Source organism: Camelus dromedarius, chromosome 5 (genome assembly GCF_036321535.1).
Source record: "Camelus dromedarius isolate mCamDro1 chromosome 5, mCamDro1.pat, whole genome shotgun sequence".
NCBI lineage: Eukaryota > Metazoa > Chordata > Mammalia > Artiodactyla > Camelidae > Camelus > Camelus dromedarius.
Window position 1 is genome coordinate 1,772,567 of NC_087440.1, and position 22,767 is coordinate 1,795,333.

General features: G+C 36.6%; 1 protein-coding gene across 4 annotated transcripts in view; it reads right to left on the reverse strand.

Moving 5' to 3' along the window:
• Positions 1 to 20,868, reverse strand: part of DPP8 (dipeptidyl peptidase 8) — a 46,355-nt gene extending 25,487 nt beyond the window's left edge. For 2 of the 4 annotated variants that reach the window (XR_010380808.1, XM_031452863.2), the window contains exons 1-6: positions 18,799 to 20,670; positions 16,297 to 16,566; positions 11,411 to 11,523; positions 6,586 to 6,759; positions 5,435 to 5,603; positions 1,051 to 1,161 (exon numbers count right to left, since the gene is read on the reverse strand). Coding sequence is in view for 3 of the 4 variants with exons in the window: in XM_031452863.2 (XP_031308723.2) it covers positions 1,051 to 1,161; positions 5,435 to 5,603; positions 6,586 to 6,759; positions 11,411 to 11,523; positions 16,297 to 16,566; positions 18,799 to 18,835 (874 nt within the window). In the remaining variant the exon portion in view is untranslated. The other 2 variants (XM_031452861.2, XM_010993558.3) reach the window with 2 other exon arrangements.
• Positions 20,869 to 22,767: the final 1,899 nt, after the last annotated feature.

The following is a 22,767-nucleotide window of genomic DNA, read 5'->3' on the forward strand; positions in this document are numbered from 1 at the left end:
GTAGTAGCAAGCTAAGTTACTGCTAAGCCACTTTTACTGGTTAAAGGTTATTCTTTTTGGAGGGCATGTAAAAAAATACATATACATATTTAAAACAGGGGAAACACTTGTGAAGGATTTCAGTGCTTGCATACCTTAAAATGCATTAGTGTTGAAAAATGAATCATTATATTTACAATATTTCCTATAAAAAGTCCTATTTCAATAGAATCAAGTTTTTTGAATAGTTTCTCTAATTCATGTCACAATCTTGTTCTAACAACATAGTTATTATAAAACACTTTACATCTTAAAATAAAATGTCCAAATCAAAGACATGGCTTAAAAATAAATATTTTTCATGGTCCCTTAGAGACGTGTTCAAAAACGCTATCTGCAATCCACTAGTGGGTTATGAAATCTTTTAATGGCTCATAACCAGCATTTAAAAAATACAGCAAACAGAAAAAACTACACAATGTCAGAGTGCATTACACATAAGGATAAGTATTGCTTCATGAACTTTGTTTTCAGTTTTATGTATAGAGTACATGTACAATGTGTTAGGCTAGAATGGAAAATAAATTTCTTACTGGATCGTAAGACAAAGTTTGAAAGCTCCTGCTTCAGAGAGTTTTTTCTTGGCAAGGAAAATACTTGTCAATTCACCAAGAAAAAGGACGAATTTGTCCCTTTCTCTGATCCATTCATACACTAATTTGGCCATCTGTTCTTGCGGACTCTCTAGCCAGTCCTATGTTCTTCCAGCAACTCTCATTAAGGTGTGATATTTTAATTTTGCTACCGACATTACCAAGACCAGCTTCTAGATGAACAATTGGCAAGGAGAGTTGAAGGACCTGGGGCACTGAACCACAATACAGTTGTTTTTACTAGAATTCATTATGGTGGGATACAGCCTGAATATTCTAAATAATTACTGCTAGGATCCAGTCTTCAGCACTTCAGAATCTACTGTTCAGAATTAAGACTCTGTGCACTTAACTAATTGGTAGTTCAATCTCATAACACTGTAATTGACCTATCATAGATTATTTTGAACCGTCTTACTTGTTTCAGCCTCTGGACACCACCAATAGCCAGAATATCTATCAAATTCTTCTTGAAGAACAAAGGTAGCAACTCCGGCTGACCTGGGATCCTCCTCCATGTTGGCTAGCTCTATGCAAACATAAAAGGCAAATCTCACAGGAAGTTCTTTATCTTTTCATAGGCACAAGGCAGAATGATTCAGTTTACTTTGAAAGGCAGCTGTTGTATAGTGGTGAACTCTGGAGCCAAATGGACTGAATTCAAATCTGGATTCCATCATTTACTAACAGACTGACCTCAGGCAAATCACCCTGTCACATTTGACTGCTGTGTCCCACTTGCAAATGAGAATAAGAACCTACCTTATATGACTGTTATGAAGATTAAATGAGTTACTTCACAGAAAGTACTTAAAACAGAGCCTAAACCTTAGCATGTGTTCCATAAATGTTAGTTATTATTTTCCCATTTGGTTAAAATCATGGGAAAAAGAATCCATGTAAGGGTCATGGTGACTTACAACTCTCCCACACAGAGAAGTACATCTTTAGACCTAGAAGGGGTTTTTACAGATCATGTGATTCACCATTCCTCCCCTCTCCCCTTCCTCCCATTCAAGCAGAGCAGATCAGTTTTTATCTGTTTTACACTTAGGTTTCCAGCAAATAGTTGAAGGGAACTTTTGCTTTAAAAAAACAAAAATAAAAACAAAACCCCCCACAAAGCCATGATTACATAAGATTTCACAGCATGGGGAAATGTTTATAATATACTTGAATTTTAAAAAGCATATTACTAAATGATATGCACGTTGTGATTCCCTTTATAAAAATGTTATACAAATATATACTTTTTAAAGTGTTGGAACATAAAACAAAATGTGGTTCTCTCCAAATAGTGAGACTATGGACAAGCTTTTTTAAAAAAACGCTTTATATTTTACAAAATCTTAAGTGTACCATTTATTTTTAAAAATGCATATACTTGTATAACCACACCCTATCCAGACACAGAATATTTCCAACACCCCAGAATGTTTTCTCATCCCCCTTCCCAGGCAAGGTCCATGCCCACCCCAGAAGCAACCATTGATGTGACTTCTATCACTGTAGGTTAATAGTTTTGCATATTCTAGAATTTCATAGAAGTGAAATCATACAGTATACACTTTGTGGTTTGTTGCTGAGTGATATTCTACCATAGTTCTTTTACCTGTTCGTCTGTTAATGGATATCTGGGCAGCTTCTAGTGTTTGGCTATTATGAATAAAAATGCTATGATCATTTTTGTGTAAGAATCTTTGTGGATGCATGTTTTCAGTTCTGTTGAATAAAGACCTAGGAGTGGAATGGCTGGGTAGTACGCTTAGTGTGCACTTAAATTTGTAAGAAACTGCCACACAGTTTTCCAAAGTATTTGTATTATTTTCTACTCTTACTAGCAATGTATGAAAATTCCTCTCCAACATTTGGTCTTCTAAGGGATGTGCAGTAGGATCTCACAGTGATTTTAATTTTATAGGCGAGTTTCAATGTACTATCTTTCTTATCTGTATTTTCTATATATTGCCTGAAACAAATGCGCAATATAAACGAACATCCCCTTGTCCAAAAATTTTGAGTCCAGAAGTATTTAGAACTCAGATTGTGGAGGATTTTTCATATACTGTACATCTAACCACATAATTTGCCATGTCTCCAGCAGGGCAATGAAACACCTGTAATCAAATACACCAGTTCTCCCGCAGCAAACTTATGAATAGGCACGCTAAGAAGGATTAAGATTATAAATAGCCTCAGGTCAGTTCAGGTCAGGTTGTGCCACCAAATGAGTTTTTAGCACCAGCCTAATGAAAACTAAGTTCAGTTGTCAGAGTTTCTTGAATTTGGGAATTAATGAGATAGCCAAAACAGTGCTCAGTTTTCTTGGACCTTTGAACTACTCCAAAGCTCTACCTTCCACACTGTTTTATATTTTGTTCTCCTTTAGATGTGAGAATAGGTCCCACTCATTTGTATCTCCCTATCACTTACTCAGACCTCAATTACTAAGATTTATCAGATGAATAAGTGGTATCAACCTTGTTCTCACAATAAGATATGTCATCTGCGTATTGGCTGGTATTATGTTACTTTAAAATTCCTCTATCATACTGGGCAGAGAATAAACATATGCACATGTGGACTGACTAAACCCATTCAAGGAGAACCTGCACGTGGAACCTGCTGTGAATAAGAGGAGTTAGAGTGATGATGCGTACTCTCTGCCTTCCTATCTAAACAAACATTAAGTAGCAGTTGCTCGGTAAAACACTTCACGAATATTAAGTCTCAGTAACAACCTTATGATATCATGCTACTAATTAACCTTTTTAGAGATGTGGAAGCAAAGAGCTAGGTTAAGTAACACTCAGAGAAACAGAGCTCAAGTGGTAGATGTGGGCCTCAAGCCCCGATACCCCAGTTCCAGACTGCATTTCTAACCGCTACACTAGTCCTGGAAATAATAAATATACCACATACCTACATGTACAGAAAAGAATAAAAACACTGCTATAGCATCCTGCAAGATTTCAGGGTTTCTACTTTAAATTGTGCCAATCTTCACAATAATCCTGTGTGGAAAACAATTCTACAGAAGATTAAAAAACATACAAACTGAAAAAAGAAAAAGCCTTAATTCTAACAGTTACTGTCAAAGCTTTGCAGTCTCAGCCTTTAAAGTAACTAGCTCATAGTGACAGTTTAATGTTTGTTAAAAGCATGAACAAATGGTGAGGATTCCCAACCCCGATTTACCACTACCAGCCTAACCTGTCTACTGCCAGTGGTAGCTGTTCTGATTCCCTGACTACAAACGGAGACTCATTAAACACCAAAACATGTACTTTTTACTTAGAATTTTCCCTATTCCACCCCCTTTTCCTATCCTATGCTCTAGTTTCAGGCTATAAAGCCTGGAAAATTGCAACAGTCAAGCTTTGGTGTCCCAGTCTGTAGACTTGAACTTCTCATATATAAATTGCACAAAATATCCAGAACAATTTCTCTATGACTCTGACCACACCACTCAACTGCTAAAAACATTTCAGTGAATCCCCGTATCATGATAAAGGCCATGTTCATTTACATGAGGTACAGTCTGTCCCTGTCCTGGCTCTTCTTATCTGCCAGCTTTATCTTTCCTCACATCTTGACTCATACCTCATGCTTTAGGACCAGAAGACTGCTTCTAATTCCTCACACACACCACAGGACCTTCTGCATCAAGCCCTTTCTCATGGAGTCCCCCTGCTTGCTGTGTACTGGCTAATGTACAGTCACCACTTAAGATCAGTTTAAGTGTCATCTCTACAGTGAAGCCTTTCCTGACATTTACTGCCTACCTCACTGGTGTTCTCATAACACCCCACGTTTTCCTCTTATCATCCTGTTTTGTTATTTATAATTTCCTTGAGGGCCAGGACTATATCTTATTCAATTCGGTACCTTTAGTTTCTGCCCGAGTGCCTGGCACATAGGAACTGGATCTATCTTTGTTGACTGTTCGAATAGTTAGAACAGGTTTCTTGACTCCTGATTCAGTGCTCTATCAGTGTAAAAAGTTCAGGAAGAGGCGGCTTCTATAACACTGATTATCCTAATGAAAAAGTGTTTACCGTCAATACACTATCATATTCTAAAATAATTTATTAAGATGCCCAATAAACCAGTTTTGTGGAACATTAGCTTATGCAAAAGTTGAACAAATAAATTTCTAGAGTGACTGTCCTTCATTATGCAGCTTCATCTTAAGGTCTATCTCATATGTTAAAAAAAAAAAAAAAGCAATACACTATTTCCCATCTTTATTTGTATGAAAGCTTTAGAGGAAAACATCCGTATATTTTCTGTGCTTTCAGTAGTGTGTAGCATTATTATAGTTAGTTCAATAAAAATTAAATGTTTCCACAATACACATAGTTCTACAAAGTTTTATTTTTCCTATTATGACAAAATAACCAAGTAGGCTCTCCAAAAAGGGGAGATAAATTTTTAGGTAGTTCTTACAATGTGTATTAGGTTTTTCTGTTTGTTTTCTTAAAAACAAGATTAACTTTTTTAATTAAAATTTTATTCTAATCAGAACAGTTGGGGAAATTCTGGCAGTCTTATTAGGCTAAAAGAATAATCATGCCAGAGGTGCTACTGTTATAAACTGAACATTAAAACAAGGCAGCATTATATAGGTGGTACATACCAGTTATCCTCTGTACTTTTGCTTTTTTTAATTTTAAAGATTTCAATTTAAAATATAAAGATCACCCAGCATGCTTCAATTTCAAAATGTAAGCAAAAGCAAATTACATTTTAAAAATACTTTTCAGAAATGCAGATTTGAAGAACTTGAAAACCTGAATTACCATTGTGTACATAGGTGAGCCTCCTTTCTTCTCTCGTTACAATGTTGGATATCCAAATATCATTGCTATGTATAAAAGCGATCCAGTCTGGATCAGCCGGGCATAATTTTGGATCCATCCGAATGTTGGGACAACTAGTCTCCACTAAATTGGGCCGTAAGGGTTGTTGCTAGAAAAGTAAACAACATTTAAAGGCAAGTATCAGGCTGATACATACATACTTGTTTGCCAGCACCCTTCCTATAAAATGAATACTAATTCTGGTGGGGAGGGCATAGCTCAGTGGTAGACTGCGTGCCTAGCATGTGTGAGGTCCTGGGTTCAATCCTCAGTACCTCCATTAAAAAGATAAATAGAACTTAAAAAACCTTATTACCTCCCCCACAAAATAAAACAAACAAAAATTTTTCAAAAAATGAATACTAATTCCAAGTAAAATGTCAACTATGATAATTGGTCCCCAGCAAAATACATTTTCATATGCCTTAACTTATAAAGGACTCATTTTTTTTTAATATGAATTAATAAGAGAGGAAATAGAGACAATATTAGCGCACTTTACAAATTTTGTTGCCCAAGCTTATTAGTAGAGTAATTGTTATTTGTTATGTACTTTATTAAACTTATTTACTGACTATTTTATTTATTACATATTTCCAATTAATTTTACTAGTATAAAACAGTTTGCTCAAAAAAATACAATGAAAGCCAGAATCATCACAATTCTATAGGAGGACTGTTCTAATATCACATAAAAAAATTGCCTGGAATAAAACCAAACATTTAAAACTGCTTATTATGATGAATTAAACTTTTAGGGGAAACAAAAAGGAATTGCCTTGTGATTTCATTATCTTCCAAAACACCCCTCAGTACTTACTCAGAAAACGGGCACTGATGTCCTTTATTATCTCTGTCTACATAGAAACTGGTTTTAGCATTTTAAAAATCATATACGAATGTCACTGAAAAAATTATTAACTCTTAAAACTGGAAATTAATACTCGTATTTCTTGTTTTCTTTACTACTAAATTAGTAGTAAACAACTGGTGGGTAAACATAATTTTTTGGTTTAATTATGTTTCTGATTTGGGTGCAAATAACCTTTAGGACCCAAAAATAGATTTAACAAGTAGTAATACCGACTTACAGTAAATCCTTGCGGCCCTCCATCTTTTACATGATAAATTCCACTACCAGCTTGAAACAGAAATGTTCCACTTCCTTGGTGATAATCGTAAGAAGCAATTCCAACTGTTCCAATGCGTTTTCTTTCTCTTAATAGTTCTTCTTCTCGAGAGTACATTCCATAGTCCAGTGTGGCCTAATGTAGAAGGAAAGAAAAGTCTCCTGTTCCAGTCTTCTGAGAGCTGGCTTTTTGCTTTTAGCACTGAAATCCTAATATGATTGAGTTTACATTTTGAGTGATCCCAAAATTTGCCAGCAACTCTAAGTAGATTAATTGTAGGAAGTCTGCCGAAAGATTTCTTGGTAAAGGGTCCCTAGATGATTACTGTATACATTAGAGAACAAGAATTAAGTATTGTCACCTTGGCTTGGCATTCAAGATGTTCAACAACTTAAATGGTAATTAAGCAGTTTTCATGCAGTTAGGAGCACAGGCTTTGAAGTCAAGTGATTTGAATCTAGGCTTTGACCATTTCTAGAAGTCTGACTTTGGGCAAGTAGCTTAACTTCTTCAAAAGTAATTTTCCTAACTTTCAAAATAGTATTAAATCACCTACCTCAGCTTTGTGAAGATTAACTTAGAAAAAAATATGTAAAATGTTCAGCACATCGATTGGCACAGAGTGAAGCTCTCAAATATCAGCTGTCGTTAGTACCTTTCCACTACACCTACTGATGCTCCTGTTATAAAACCTTGGGTCAGGCTGGTCACATCTCACTGATGTAAAACCCAATATGTGGTGTTCTGCCTCCTGGCCTTTGTTCCATTTTCTCCCCTTGAAAGGCCATTTTTCTTTCTATCCATCCGAGTTTTACTAATGTTCCAAAACCTTAGACCTAATTCAACCTTGGCCAGGAAAGTTTCCTATGGTGATCTTTTCTCAGAAATTTATATCTAAGAGTTACTGTCTCTTTTACTCACTTGGCTATGGCTTTGTTTTTCACTATCTCTGACTAGAAACAGATTAAAAAAACAACAACAACAACTTGAGAGCAGAATCTGTGTCATTTTGTTTTCATACCTATAGCATCTGTTAAAATTGCTCTCAAAGAATATTTGTAATTAATGACTGACAACGAGGAGAGACTTTCCTAAGCTAAAAATATCATTTGATACATGTATAAATTTTAAAAAGGAATATAAAGAAAACAAATCTAGTAAGTGCTAGCTTAAAAAATTTACATCCACATCTTCCCTCACTAATAGCTCTTTATGATAAATGAAGGGTTAAATAAGGGAATGATAAATAAGGGAAACTATATAGTATACTTTTAAATAACTCATGGATTAAAGGGAAATAGAAAGTATTTTGAACTAAATGAAAATGAAAACTCAACATATCAAAACGTATGCGCTGTAATTAATGTGGTACCTAAAGGTAAATTTGTAACACCAAGTGCCTATGTAAGAAAAAAAGAAAGGTCTCAAACTAGTGACCTCAGCTACCACCTTTTGAAATAAGAAAAAAGACCAAAAAGGAGCAGAAGAAAGGAAATAATAAAGTTCAGAGTATAAAACAATGAAATAGAAAAAAGAAAATGATAGAGAAAAATAAATGAAACCAAACTGATAAACCCTTAGCCAGACAGATCAGAAAAAAAAGGGGGTGGGTGGAGAAGACACAAATTACACAAAATATCAGGAATAAGAGAGGGATATCACCAAAGATTCTTCAGACATTAAAAAGCTTAGGAAATATTAAGAACTTTATGCCAATTCAATTACTTAGATGAAATGGAAACATTCCCAAACAGATACAAACAACCAAAGCTTCCTCAAAAAGAAATAACATAACTTCAATAGCACTATATCTAATGAAGAAACTGAATTTGTAGTTAAAAATTTTTCCACAAGGAAAACTACAGGTCCAGATAGCTTCACTACCAAACAAATTCTTCTAGAAAATTAGAAAGAAGGAAGTAATTCCCAACTTATTCTGTGGCTCACTTAACACTTAACAAAATCAGATAGACATGACAAGAACTCTACTGACCAATATCCCTCACGAACATGAACATTAAAAAAAATCTAAAAAAAATTTTAGCATATTGAATCCAACAATATTTAAAAGAATAATAAATTATAACCTAGTGGGCTTTTACCAGGAATGCAGGTTGATTTAACATTCAACAATCATGTGATATTTTACCATATTAACAAATTAAAAAAGAAAGATCCTATGATCTTTTTTCAAGACACACAAAAAATTTGACAAAATTCTGATAAAAACTCTAAGCAAATTAGAAACAGAAGGGAACTTCCTCAGCCTAAGAAAGGACATTTATGAGACACTTACAGCTAACAGACTTACAGGTAAAGGACTGACTGAGTCCTCTTAAGATCAGGAAGAAGACTAGAGCATCTGCTTTCATGACTTCTATTCAGCATCGTACTGGAATAGTTTGCCAGTACAATGAGGCAAGAAAAAGAGACAAAAGGCAACTATATTGGAAAGGATGAAGTCAAACTGTCAGTGTTTGCAGACAATATGACCGTTTGTATGGAAAAACCCAATGGAAGCTATTAAAAAACCTAGTGGAATTAATAAACGAGTTTAAGCAAGGTTGCAGGATATAAGAGCAATATACAAAACCAACTATATTTCTAAATACTAGCAATGAACACCAACCAGAAGCTGAAATTAGAAAACAAAACCATTTACAATAGAATAAAAAATATGAAATACTGAAGAGAGAAATCTTGTGAGAGACTGTGCAAGACTGGTTTGATTGCTGCCTGGAGGTGGGTGGGTAGCGGGGAATGAAAAAGGGTACAAGGAAACTCTGGGGGGTAATGACTGAGGTCATGATTTCACAGATATATATGTATGTCCAAATCTGTTAAATTGTACACTTTAATGTTTGCAATTTATTATACGTCAATTATATCTCAATAAAGCTTTAAAAAATGAAACCACATAAAGTACTAGATGAAAACATGGGTAAATTGTTTTATAAGTTGGGTGTAGGAAAACTGTCCTAAGACAGAAGACACAAATTCTAGAAGCAATACCAAAAAAGGTTGATAAATTTTATTACACAAAAATCTTTCAAGTGGTACTCACATACACCACAAAGAAAGTAAAAACACAAATGACAACCTTGGGAAAATATTTGCAAACTATATCACAGACAAAGGGTTAATTTCTCCAGTATATAAAAGACTCCTAAAAATGAAGAAAAAGACCAATCACCCCATAGAAAGATGCATTAGAGATATCAATAAACAATTTACAGAGAAAGAAATGCAAATAGCCTTTAACTATATAAAAAGATGATCAACTTTGCCTATAGCAGAAATGCAAATTAAACTAAACTGGGATACCATTTCCATCTATCGGATTGGCAAAAAATCCAAATGTGTGACCACATACTGTGTTGAAGAGTCTGTGGGAAAACACACACACTTATACTAATCTTCTTTGTATCGTTCCAGTTTTAGTGTATGTGCTGCCGAGGCAAGCATGAAAGGAGATTCTTATGCAGGATAAATGAGTAAAGACCTAGAAACAACTACCAACCCAGTAATAATGAGCATCTCTAGTACGCAGATCATGATATCTTAATACCAATTCCCCGTACAGGAACCAGGGCCCCTTAGAGAAATGGCTGATTCCAAGTGCGGGATAAGTAATGTGAAGATCATCATGAAACATCTTCATCATGCCAGAGAGCAAGAGAGCTATCAACTATCACCATGGTCATGTCAAAAGGATTTGACATGTCAAGTTGAAGGGGCTTCCATCAACCAAAATTAAGACAGTTCGTACAGTAAGAATAACTGTCAATGGATCAAAATAATCAGAGAAGTGGCGGTAGCGACTATGAGGGGGAACTGGCAAGGCTACAACGAAACACTAATGGCCAAGATTTGATAATTGTTGAAACTTGTTTACATGTGATTCTATTTTTGTATGGTTTGAAATTTTCCATAATAAAAGCTTAAAAAAAAAAACTTTGACTCACTAATTTGCAAACTATTCCATAAGAAAACTGCCATTATTTCAGTTCAACACACTGTTCTTAGAATAAAGAATTTTTGTTTTAAAGAAAAGTCACAAGCTTATGTAAAAAACATCCGTGATTTTGACGGACACAGTCAAAATGATTAGTTGTCATGGAAGTTACTTTTTTTTAATTAGGAGAAATATCACATTTTAGTTCATTTAGCCCAAACATGCTGTTCAGTAGTACTCAATGTAAAAATAATAAGTGAGAACCAAAAAAGCAAACAATCACACCCAAACTATCATCTTGTTCTTGGGATGTTTTCAATTATTTACATTTTGTCTAAAGACAAAATATTGAAGAAGAAACAAAAAAATTCTAACTTTTAATTTTACATAAATTGAATTATACTATTTAGAAACAAAAACAGAATTTAGTATCTTTATTTAACCCTTATGTTAGCGCTGTTACTAAATATTAGAACTACAAATTCAATTTAAAGATTTAAATAAAAAGCTTCCTGAAAATATATTACTTCTTTTACGTGAATAACTACAAAATGTGAGAACTACATAACTAGCAAGTTTGTAAAAGGGAAAGGTGGTTAAACAGGAAGAAGGCAGTTTTCATAAAAAAATCTGAATTGTAATATCCCTTAGCTTCAGATATTGACAACTAAATGAAATTTAAGGGCCATACATGCAAAATCATAAAAATGTTTTAATTCCTTTTGACTCATATCTGCTTTAAATATAAAACCCCAACTGAATTTCTGCCTCTAAATAAATGAAACATCTAAAAACTTATACCAAGTCAGAAATAACAATGTTTAATCCCACCTGAAAAAGATCCAAAAGAGGCTTCCAAGAGAGCATTAAGACTGCTGCTCTGTTGATGGTTTTGGGAATTTCAGAATAAAAGAGTGTATTTTCTCTGTTCTCACCAGACATAGCTTTAAAAGAAAAAAATCACTTTGTTATTTTTTAAAACTAGCAATCTATTACAACCATAGTAGTAAGTACATAACACCTTCTATGTGCTGCAAAATTTTGCACTCTATAGGACTTAACAATGAATGTTAACAAGTAGGAGATGCACACGCCACATACCACGGTAATTTTCTTCAATAAAACCCAGGCTTCACAGAAAAATCCTAAGATTTCCTTTTAATATTCAAATTTTAGTCCTTCTCAAAACATAAAAGTGTATAAAATGATGTAGTGACAAGTGTCATTTTTAGTTTTTTTTGAAAATTATGTCTTACAAGTTGGCAATAGACTCATTAGATTCCAAATGGGGGTGCTTTATGATAACTTCAGATTATTAAACTGCTTCTTTTTCTGAATCATTTAAAGTACCTATTTAGAAATATACACAGGTCTAATCGAATTTATAACTGAACTAAAAATGTTCTATAACTGTAATCACTAATACATTTCAAATGAAAGTATACTCATATTAAAACAACACAATCTGATGATACTTGATTTGCTAAAAGTATCTTTATCCTTTATTGTTAGGAATTGTGAAAGAGAGAGATTTATGCTACGTAGAAGATAGGCCTATTCTGTGAAATCATACAATAATTGAATGGGAAGATCACAGCAGTGGAGAATGAAATACATACGAAAAAAAAGAAGTAAGAAAAATACAGCATGGTTATCAAGATGTGAACCAAAGAAAACCCTTCAACCCTAAAAGGTACCAGAAAGGTATCACTTCCAAAAAAGCTCGGGGACAGTGAAGGAAGGAGAAAATAAATCACACAGGAAGGACAAAACCTGTCTCTAGAGGAACAAATCCTCAGCCTAGAGGTCCTGATAACGGCCGTGAAAGTAGTCTGTGGAAGGGCATGGTTAATTTCCATCCTAATCCCTGCAAAAGTTGGGGATGAGCTCCCACACATCCACAGCTTCTTTATCCCTTTATTTTCCTAAACATTTCTTAAGCATTTTTTAGTTTCTGTTGACTTTTGGGGTAAAAAGTTAGGTATCAACTGACATTTATTTCAGTACTTGATTTTGCCTTAAATCTATTTTGTATGTTCCAGGATAACTTTGTTACAGAATTCTTAAGACGGTAGTCACCTACCAATATCATCAATGATTTTACAAAATGTGATCACAGCCTCCTTAAGCCTTCTCCTTCTAAGAGACTTCAGCCTGCAAATATGAAAAAGCTGGTTCTCTTCTAGCCTCAAATGAGAGCCATTCCCCACAATCACTTCAGCTGCCCCTCTTGAAACTGCTCCCTGCTCCATAATGCCTTCCTTGGCTTCAACCATTATCAGTAAGGATTCCCAAGGCAGTCTACGAACACACCCCAGTTCTGCATAAAAACAAAATGGGCTTTTCTCATTGTTTCTTTCCTGATGACACACAGGTATTTACCGGTGTCCGAGGTCTGTTCAAAATTTTGAAACAATGGATTTATATGGAAAAAATTTTAAAATTCAGACGGATAGAAAAGACTTGAGCAAATGAAATGGCATGCAACTTTCTTGAAAAGCTCAACATGTTAAAGACTGTCAATTTTCCCTACCTTCATCTATAGATATAACATAATCCTAAAACAGTATAAATAGGATTGGGAGTAAAGAGCTTTACGAGCTACTTTTTACATTCTCACAGGAAAACAAGCAAACAAAAATAGTCAAGAGAAGTATGAGAAAGAGTGATGAAGGGTGACTAGTACTATCGAACAGTAAAACATCTAAAGCTATGATAATAATAATAGCAACAGCATAGTATTAGCACTTGATTTGACAGATCAACGGAACAAAACAAAGTCCAAAGTATATAAAGATTTTAAAAACACAATGAAATATGTAAAGATCGCAAAACATATAAATTGGAGTTGAGAAAGCCTTTCAAGATACGATGCAAAACTACATAAAAGGAAAAATTTAACTAGCAAAAACAAAAAATCACAAATTTCTACATGGCAAAGGCACTAAAGGCAAAAGACAAACTAAACTTCAGGGGGAAATACTACAGTGGGTTAATTCCCTTATTGTACAAAAAAATGCTTTAGGTCAAAAAGAAGAGCACACCCAACCCAACAAGAAAACAGACAATGATTACAAACAGATCAGTCATAGAAAAGGAAATACAAATGTCTTGTAAATATGTGAGGAGATGCTCAACCTCGCTCATAAGAGAAATACGAATTAAAACTACAATGAAATATGGGGATTAATGTACAGCATGACGACTATAATTAACAATACTGTATTGCATATTTGAAAGTTGCTAAGAAAATAAATCTTAGAAGTTCTCATCAGAGAAAAATTTTTTTTATTAACTATGTGTGGTGACAGATGTTAACTGGATTTACTGCGGTGATCATTTAGCAATGTGTACGAATACTGAACCATTGAGTTGCACACATAAAACTAATATAATGTTAAATGTCAACTATACCTCAATTTAAAAAAATAATAATTTTTTGAAAACTACAAAGATGGACTAATGTTCACCAATCAGACTGAGAAAGATAAAGGTTGATTACTCACTATTGGTTCAAGTGTGGAGAAACAGATACCCTGAGACAATGCTGATAGGGATGTAAACCCTACAGTCTCATTGGAGGGGCAACTTGACAGTATTAGTAATATCAATGTCAGAATAGACACACTTTTTGACTCAGTAATTCCACTCTTTGGAATTACTCTTAGAAGTAAAGTCACACACAGACAAAACGATCTAGAAGTGAGATTCTCTGTCTCTTGTTTTGTAATAACAAAACAGAAAAACCTAAATGCCCATTATTAGAGGCCTAGTTAAGTAAAATATGGCACAATTACATAATGGAATATTCTGGAGTTGCTAGAAAATGAACCTATAATTACTGATGTAGACTTATGAAGAGAGTATCTCTTTTTAAAAAAACACATGAAACAGCTTTGGAGGAGGGGAGGAAACCTATTTTTAAAAACTTACTAAAGGCACAACAGGAGGTCAGTGCCCTCATACACGCCTCTGGCTACTCAGCCCTTCCTTCCCCATCCAAGCCCCAGCCATGCGACTCCACTCGGGCCACAGTTCCTCCAGGGTTCCCATCCCTCTCACATCCTTTTCTTCCTCACTCTACCAACCAGACATTCATTCCCTTCAGGCTCCGAGTTAGGAAAATAAAATAGCCTGACTACAGGAAGGAAGCTCTAAGATTTATGGGCTTATGATTCTACTCAACTACTGTATGTGGAGAGAAACTCCCTTCTTTAAGCAGGTTTAATAGCAACATAAGCATTTCATGAAAGAGTTGTTTACAGATAAGAATTATGGATGGTACGGCTATAATTTTAAAACATTATACTAAATATAAGGTTTCCCCCCCTAATTATGCCCAAACTCTCTTCCAACCACTGCCTGAATTAACAATTATGGATGGGCTTCCCTTTCCTTTCTTTCTTTTTTTTTTTTTCCCCAGGTGGGGAGGGAAATAAGTAGATGGGCTTTTCCTATACAGCTTCTCCAATCTGAGGAAAATTTGATTTTTTTGCCTCCTTAAAAGCCTTAACGTAAGTTTCTTGAGAAATATATATACATATATATATATGTATATATATAATCTACTCAAATGACGTATCTAAATATTTTAGCATCAATAAATCTCTCAATAAATATGTATTCAATGAGCAACAAGGAATAGGCTCTTGAGATTTAAGCTAATAATAATACAAATAATAATTACCAGCTGGTGAATGACAGGCAGTGTACTGTAACTTACAACTATTATTTCTAATCCTAAAAATAAATATTGTAATGTGACAGTTGCTTGGGTGATGGGAATGCGGTCTAAAAATTGTTTTCTTTTTCTTTCTCTTTCTAGGTTTCCTTCTTCAAACTAACCATAGTAAAACTTGATTTGGTTATACAAACACAGCATTGAGTTTATTAACATTTGAGTTTGGAAGTGTTTTCATGTAAAATGTTTAGTACTTACAACAATCCTCTGAGATAGATATTAATCCTCATTTGATAGATAAGGAAACTTGAGACCCACAGGGTAAATAAGGTACCCATGGACTGAGCGCAGGTCTTCTGATTTCAAGACTGGCTCTTTATTCACTGCTTTATATCTATTACGTGCTAGCTTAGTCATTTCTTTCAATCCTAAGCTGTGCCTAGGCAAGGTAGTTGCTCAAGATTTATAACCTTTTTTATTACCTTTATTACCTTTTACTGTGACATCTTAATAAAGCATTTAAGGTACATAAACAAACAAGTGAATCAGAAAAAGAAGTCAATCAGTGATGTAATTATTTAATTTAGACAAATCTTAAATCTGGAGTGAATGGGCTCAGGAAGAAGAGACCAAGAACAGCTTTGTTTTTTTTTTAAAAAAAAAAAAAAAAAAAGAGATGCAATTGTTAAGCGTGGGAACAAACTACTGGTTTTATTATGTTCCTAACCTGACCATTCCTACAGGAAGGCATTTTGAACTAGCTTTAGGAAGAAGCAATATCTAGCACCTCTAACTTTGACTTTGAAAGTAAGATCATGATCAATCCATGATTTGTTACCTGGAAGTGAAAATATAATGGGACAAAACAAATAAAAGAGCACTAAAACTGAAGTTCTTCAAATCAGCTTTTTTTCCTTTAATGGAACCATTACTGATTCATTAATTTATTCACCAAAATTTGAGTGCCAATTGCATCTAGCCTCTAAGTTTGAATTAAGAAAGCATTTCCTTTCAGAAACCATGACTTCATACTCACCAAGGTAATAGATCCTGTCTGAATGCGGCCCATCTGGATCATTCCTCTTTACAAACATAAAATCATGAGGTGCCTTAGCCATCATGTAGCCATGATATTTTCTGGTATCAGCAAGGAGCTTTTTAAGCTGACTCCAGGAATATCGCTCAACATAAAATGGCTCCAGTTTAGGCCGATCCTGTGATTCAACATTCTCCTCACACTCTGCAGTTTCAAAGATCTCAACACCCAGCTGTTCTGTTTCCATCGCTGCTGCCATGTTGCATTTTCCTAGAAAAAGAAGGCACATGAAGTTCCCAGGTCTGCCTTCTCATATGAATCAGAATGACAGTCTGACAGGGCCCTCCCACCAAAAAAAGGAAAGAAAAAAAATGCTTTTCAGTAGTTGCAATGAAACCTAGTAAGGCAATAACTCCCCCTTCTGTGTTCATTTCAAAAGTGAGATTTTTTTTTTTAATTGAGGTCATGTCTATTTCACAGTGACTATAAACCCCTTTGGTAACTTTCATAAGAGGCTCTCCTTAGGTATCTCTTGCCAAAATTCCTTTTTCTTTCCCACACTGGAAGGAAACAGGCCACATGCCAGTTGGCTGCTATGCTCCTTCCACGAGTTTGTCAATACCGAAGCTGAGTATGCCAAGGGAGTTAAGTGTTTTTGCACTTTAAAAAAGTAACACACCTGATAAACGTGGACTTCTTCAGCTAACAGAAATAATCATGGCAAATTAGAACAGTAATAAAATTGTTGCAAACAATGTACTTGTAATAATCTTCCTAGGTCACTTACCCAAGATAATATAAATACTGTTTCCTTTTAAGTGGGACTCCAAAACAACAAAAGACCTAACTGGCTGCTACATTTTTCCCTTGTCGTTTGCTTCTCCCTAGAAATCATTCCTTTCTGATGATCCCTTGTGGTAACTCTACACTATAAGGAATCTATGTGACTATTATTACAGAGTATACAACTTTTATTCTCATGATTAAGTGAGAGGGAAAAAAAGATACCATCTTCAAGTGGCTTTAGGAAGCGGTTTATGCAGAAAGCATTTAATGTTTGTACTATCAATATTTTGATAAAAGTCTGAACTCAGTTTATGCATTCAACTCCAAAACAGTGTTAATATTTCATCTACTAATCATGTTTCTTTCATTTTGCAAATCCAGAAGAGGATTATTTTTCCTTTATCTATTTTAATATTTAAATGTAACAGGTGCAAAGTGTCAGAGAAAACAAGAAGTGTTATCATAAGCCACTGTCTGGTATTCTGACATGCATTATTCATAACACTACCAAAAAGGAACAACATGAACAGAAATTCTAGGGCAACTTGCTCTTTTTCAACTAATAAATGTCAAAAACATGCGGACTTGGAAGATTAAACTAGATTGCATTTGTGTAACCAATTCAGATAATTATTAACTACTGCTACAACAAAAATCAATACATGGCTGAATATTTAACATGATGTCTTTTTTAAAGCTTAGTTTCACAAGTTGACAGAGTTCATGGTAACTACCAACCACAGAGAAAAAGTAATTAGCAGGTGTGGGTTGTGAATTAGTCCATCACTGTGCTGTACGGCATATAAGATGAACAGAACTGTGTGGCCTGGATACTGTGTCTTTTTTCAAGCTACGGTGAACTACACTACCATTTCCAATGTAACAGTAGCAAGAGCAGCCAGAAAACCCACTCAAGAGTTCCGTAAGTATACAACTTGTAATATTATTACAACTGGGCATTTACCGCCAGTGATTGAACCCAAACAGCTCAAAAGAGAAAAAGTCATTTAGCTCAACTGGTACTCAGTACACTGATAGTAAGTAGCAGTATGTGATAATAGTCGTTTGCTGATCTAAAAGCTGATGGAGGTCGGTTTCTATCAAATATGTCAGTGGATCTACTTTGATTCCTAACAGAGTGAGGGGCAGGTAAGAGAAGAGATATAAATTGGGCTTATTTTTCTCAACTTCCCTTGTGTTAAAATCATCTCCAAACCACTGCTGGAAACAATTGGTCTAGGGGGATAAAACAGAGAAGCTCAGCCCACAGACCTCCCAAGCTTACTGCCCAGATTCTTGAGTCATCATTAACGTGACATCTCTCCTCCATGAAAGTTGCATTAGCTTGTGTATAAGCAAAATTATCTAGTATTCCTAAATTGTATTAGGTCTCTAGACTACTTCTCTCTCTACATACATACACAAATTGTACAGTTCAAATAACACTACTATTCTCTACTTTATGATAAATGTATGTCCTGCATTTCCTAGGATAGACCTGATACTATATAATTTTAGTAATTTACACAAACAGGTAACCAAATGATTTAAGTTCCAGATTTCCTTAACACCTTATGCACAAATGCATTCTCAAAATATGCGACCCAAGTTGTCCAATTTCAAAAATTATAAAACAGGTCATCACCCATTCTCCGCACCATGCATGTTTCACTGCCCCACCTATCTCTTCACTTTGGGCCCTTCCGTGGTGCCTACCTGATTGTATTTTCATCTGCTCAGATCTCTTCCACATTCAAAGAGATCTTTTTCAAGTGACTCAACTTCAAGCATAGATCCCTCTGCTCATCCTGCTCTCTTCTCACAGGAGTCTTTCCTTTTCTCACCATCCAATCCTGCTCACCAGGATAATGAAATACAATATAAGGCTGTTGATCATTATTAAAATGGATCACATGTGGCCAAAAAAAAAAAAAAAAAAAATTAAACCTAAAGTCTCAAGCAGTACTTAAAACTGATGCATAAATATTTTTTTCTGGTATAATGCCTGAATTATTTTGTATCTGCATTTTCGTTATGAAAATTGTAATTTTATTTCAGAAGTGTATAACCCAATTTACTCAAAAGAATATCCGAACAGCAGTGTAAATCCTGACATCGACAAACGTTAAAAGCAAAATTATGGAAGACCTTTAAAAAATATAAAAGGCATACAGATGAGAGGTTACTCAGTGGCTATTGCAAATCCTCAAAAACGACAGATGATTAACATAATTTATTTCTATGTGCCTAGTCCTGTTCTTCTGCCTTTTACATTAATAATACATTTGTATTACTTTACAGAATACATAATCAAGCTGGTTGGAGATATAATAGATTCAGTAGAATAACCAGGAAGAATTATAGAACAGGCCATTTTTGTGGAAAGAGCACTTGCAGTTAACAACAAGATTTTCACAAGATAAAGTATGTACTATCCATTTTCATTGCATCGCATTTTTGCTTCTTTCCTTTCCAAAAATATCCTGAAAATAATCAAACTAGGTGACTTTTCCAGAAAAGGAAGTGTTGAGTTTGTTCAAATTCTGGCTGAGTAAAAGAAAAGAAATTTTTTAAAAAAGCAGGATGTGTGATTGTACCTGTTACTCTGTTATCAGTTTTAATTCTGCGCTCTCGTAGCCCAAATAGGCGATGGAGAGAGATGTGGTGAGAACAGCTCAGTGGTAAATGGAGGGGAAAAGGTGAAGCTGTGCTAGCACAGTAACAATGGAGTAAGATGTCAAGGCACCTTCCCACGCATTAAGCCTTCATTCAGAGAAGAGCATGTTGGGTTAGAAAACAGCTTCAGGACTCTTGAATTTGGATCCACTCAAATGTCATTCCTTAATTTTTAATCCAGGAGCCAGTCTGTCCACTTAAACACCCCAAACCACGTTGAAGCCTAGCTATTTCACTCGTCAGGGTTCACAGCTAGTTGAGGGTTCATTATCACAAAGTGGGCAAAGATCTTGAAAGCTAGAATGAGTAAGAGGAGAGGTGCAGAAGAGAATGTGGAGAAGGGGGCTTGGGGGGGGGGGGATGCCAAAACTTAGAAGAAAAGTGCGTGAAGGGAAAGGTTTGAAAAAAGAAAGGAAAGTACCTATCCTTCCCCGGTAGGGTGAAATAGAATGAAAAGAGGCCAGTGACCAAGGAGGGAATCGAGCTAGAGTGGGACAGTAGAAAGGACACCAGCTGGGAAACCAGAAAATCTCAGTCCGAATCCGATCTGCCACAATCGGACTTTAGGCAAATCCCTTCGCCTCTGTGGGCTTCCGTTTCTCATCTGTAAGCCCGGACAGTACCCGGCTCCCAACCCCAGCAAGGCTCAATTAAGATAACGGACGTGGAGGTCCGGAGGCCAGCACCCAGCGCTCCGGGGGCGCCCAGTGAACGTTGGCTGACTCGGAATGTCAGAGCCTCGGCTTCCTCTTCCGGCAAGTGGGGCCCCGCCACCGGCTCTGGCCCGCGCACGGCGGCGCGCCGGATAAACCGCAGAGCGGGCTAACCGGGAGAACGCGCCGGGCGGCCCCTCGGAGAGGCCCGGGTGGGCTGGGGCCCAGGCCTTGCGGGCGAAGGGGAAGGGGAGGGGGCGGATACTGCACCTTCCCCCCCGGCCCCGCCCGGACCGTCCCGACGCGCGCTACGAAGCGGGCCTGCGCCGCTTCATGCCGCGCCGCCTCCACTCCCGACCCGGCTGCAGCGGCTTCCTCCGCGACGGCGCCGGTGGTAACCGAAGCGGTGAACGCGGCACTTAAAGGCGGCGGCGGCCGCAGCGGCTCCAGCACTTCCGGTTTCTTGCGAGCCGCCCTCCGACCAGGCAAAGCGCAACGGGGCCAAGAAGGACTTCGTTCTCTGCCAGTCGGGGTCCTTTACGACAGGGCCGTCTAGTGGCCGGAGGAGCGAACGAGGCGAGGGAAGGAGACTAGTCGAGAGTGGGGGACAGATGAAATACACAAAGGGGCAATGACTTGCTGCAAATCGCAGGACGAATTGTGGCGCGTCTCTACTCACCTGTTTTTTTCGTTCAACAAATATATATTGAGGGCCTCCTATGTGCCAGGCGGAGTAGTAGACGCTGAGATTAGAGCAAGGAGCAAGCCAGGCAAAAGTCCCTGTCCCTTCATGGAGAGGACATGGAGAAGGAACAACCACCGCCTTGGGGATCTTCTGGGTATCTCATTTTTATGGTGAGAAAACCTGAACTGGGAGTGAGAAAACCTGGCTTTAGTACTAATTAATGACCTTCAGCAGGTCAGTCAATCTCCTTGAGCCATGGTTTCTTTATCTGTGAAAAAGATAAAATAACGTCACTAAATTGCAATTAAGGAAAACCATGTGTATCACACAAACACATAAAGATGAAGAAAGTGGGGCCCAGGACGGGGAATTGAGTGACTGGCTATCATCAGAACCGGAGGCAGATCCCCAGACTCACAATTTATTTTCTGTTCTGCACCATACATTGGCTGAGAGAAAGAGAAAAATGAAGCCTAGTGAGATGACTGGGAAAGTGCCACGTGTAGAACAAAACAGTGGACAAGCTGGGTCTTCCCTATTCTCTGTTATTACAAGGAACCATGTGTCAGAGGTGTGTGTCATTAGGGTTTATTATGACACCACTAGTGAAAGATAATTTGGGTACCAAGTTTCACTCATCAGTATGTAATTATCCACTCTGAGGTTAAATGAGTTCTTGCTTAATGAGTTCTTAAATTGAATTCCTCTGAAAGAAAGGTACAGTCACGTTTTACTGGGACTCCTCTATGAATTTCCTGCAAAAAACAAAGCACCCAAAAGTAGGTTTTAAGGCTATGAATGCACATGCTCATGCTAACAAAATGCAATGAAACATCTTGTACTTCATTTCATTCATCCAAATGTTTCCTGAATCTCTGCCATGTGCCTGTCACTGTTCCAAGTACTGGGGCTACAACAGTGAACGAAGTCGGCAAAATCCCTGTCTTTGTGCAGTTTACATTCTAATAAGAGGAAACAGACCTCCCTGAAAGCAAACAAACAGAAAATATATAATTTTATGGATTTAAAAAATGAGCCCCAGAGAGGTAAAGGATTTAAAGTCACATCCTAATTATGAATTGAACTAGCATTGAATTCAGATTTCTTGGTTTTCGTATCTTATTTTCTCTTTTTATGCAGAGTTTAAAAGCCTCTAACCCTGAGAAAGCTGTAGAGGAACATCTCACACAGCCACGCACCCTGGCAACTTTGCACGTATCCACAGAGGCCTCCAAGGCAAAGGCTTGAACTGAAACTTATCTGAGACTTAGCAGAAGGCTTTGTGATCTTTCCACAACTGGAAAGAACCACAGACTTATGAGGGAAGACCTTGAGGCAATCTCTCCTGGGAGGTTGTCCGGAGGCAGGTTCTGATGAGGTGTGCGCTTTCTGCCCCACCCCCATCACAAAAGAGTTGAGAATATAAAAACCTCTTAGTTACAGTCTTAAATTGTCTCCTCAGTATCCAGATTTCCCAAAACTTACAGTGCATCCATCTGGCTCCTTTTACTTCATTAGTGTCCTTTTTCTCATGTGGGACAAGGACCACCGGCAGCTGGTACCTTGATGCATTCTTCCCTTTGTTATATATGTAAGTAATAAACTGAGGAATGCAGTGGCTCGTTGTATCTTTACTGGCTGGATCCATCAGGACTGGCCTTGCCAAACTTG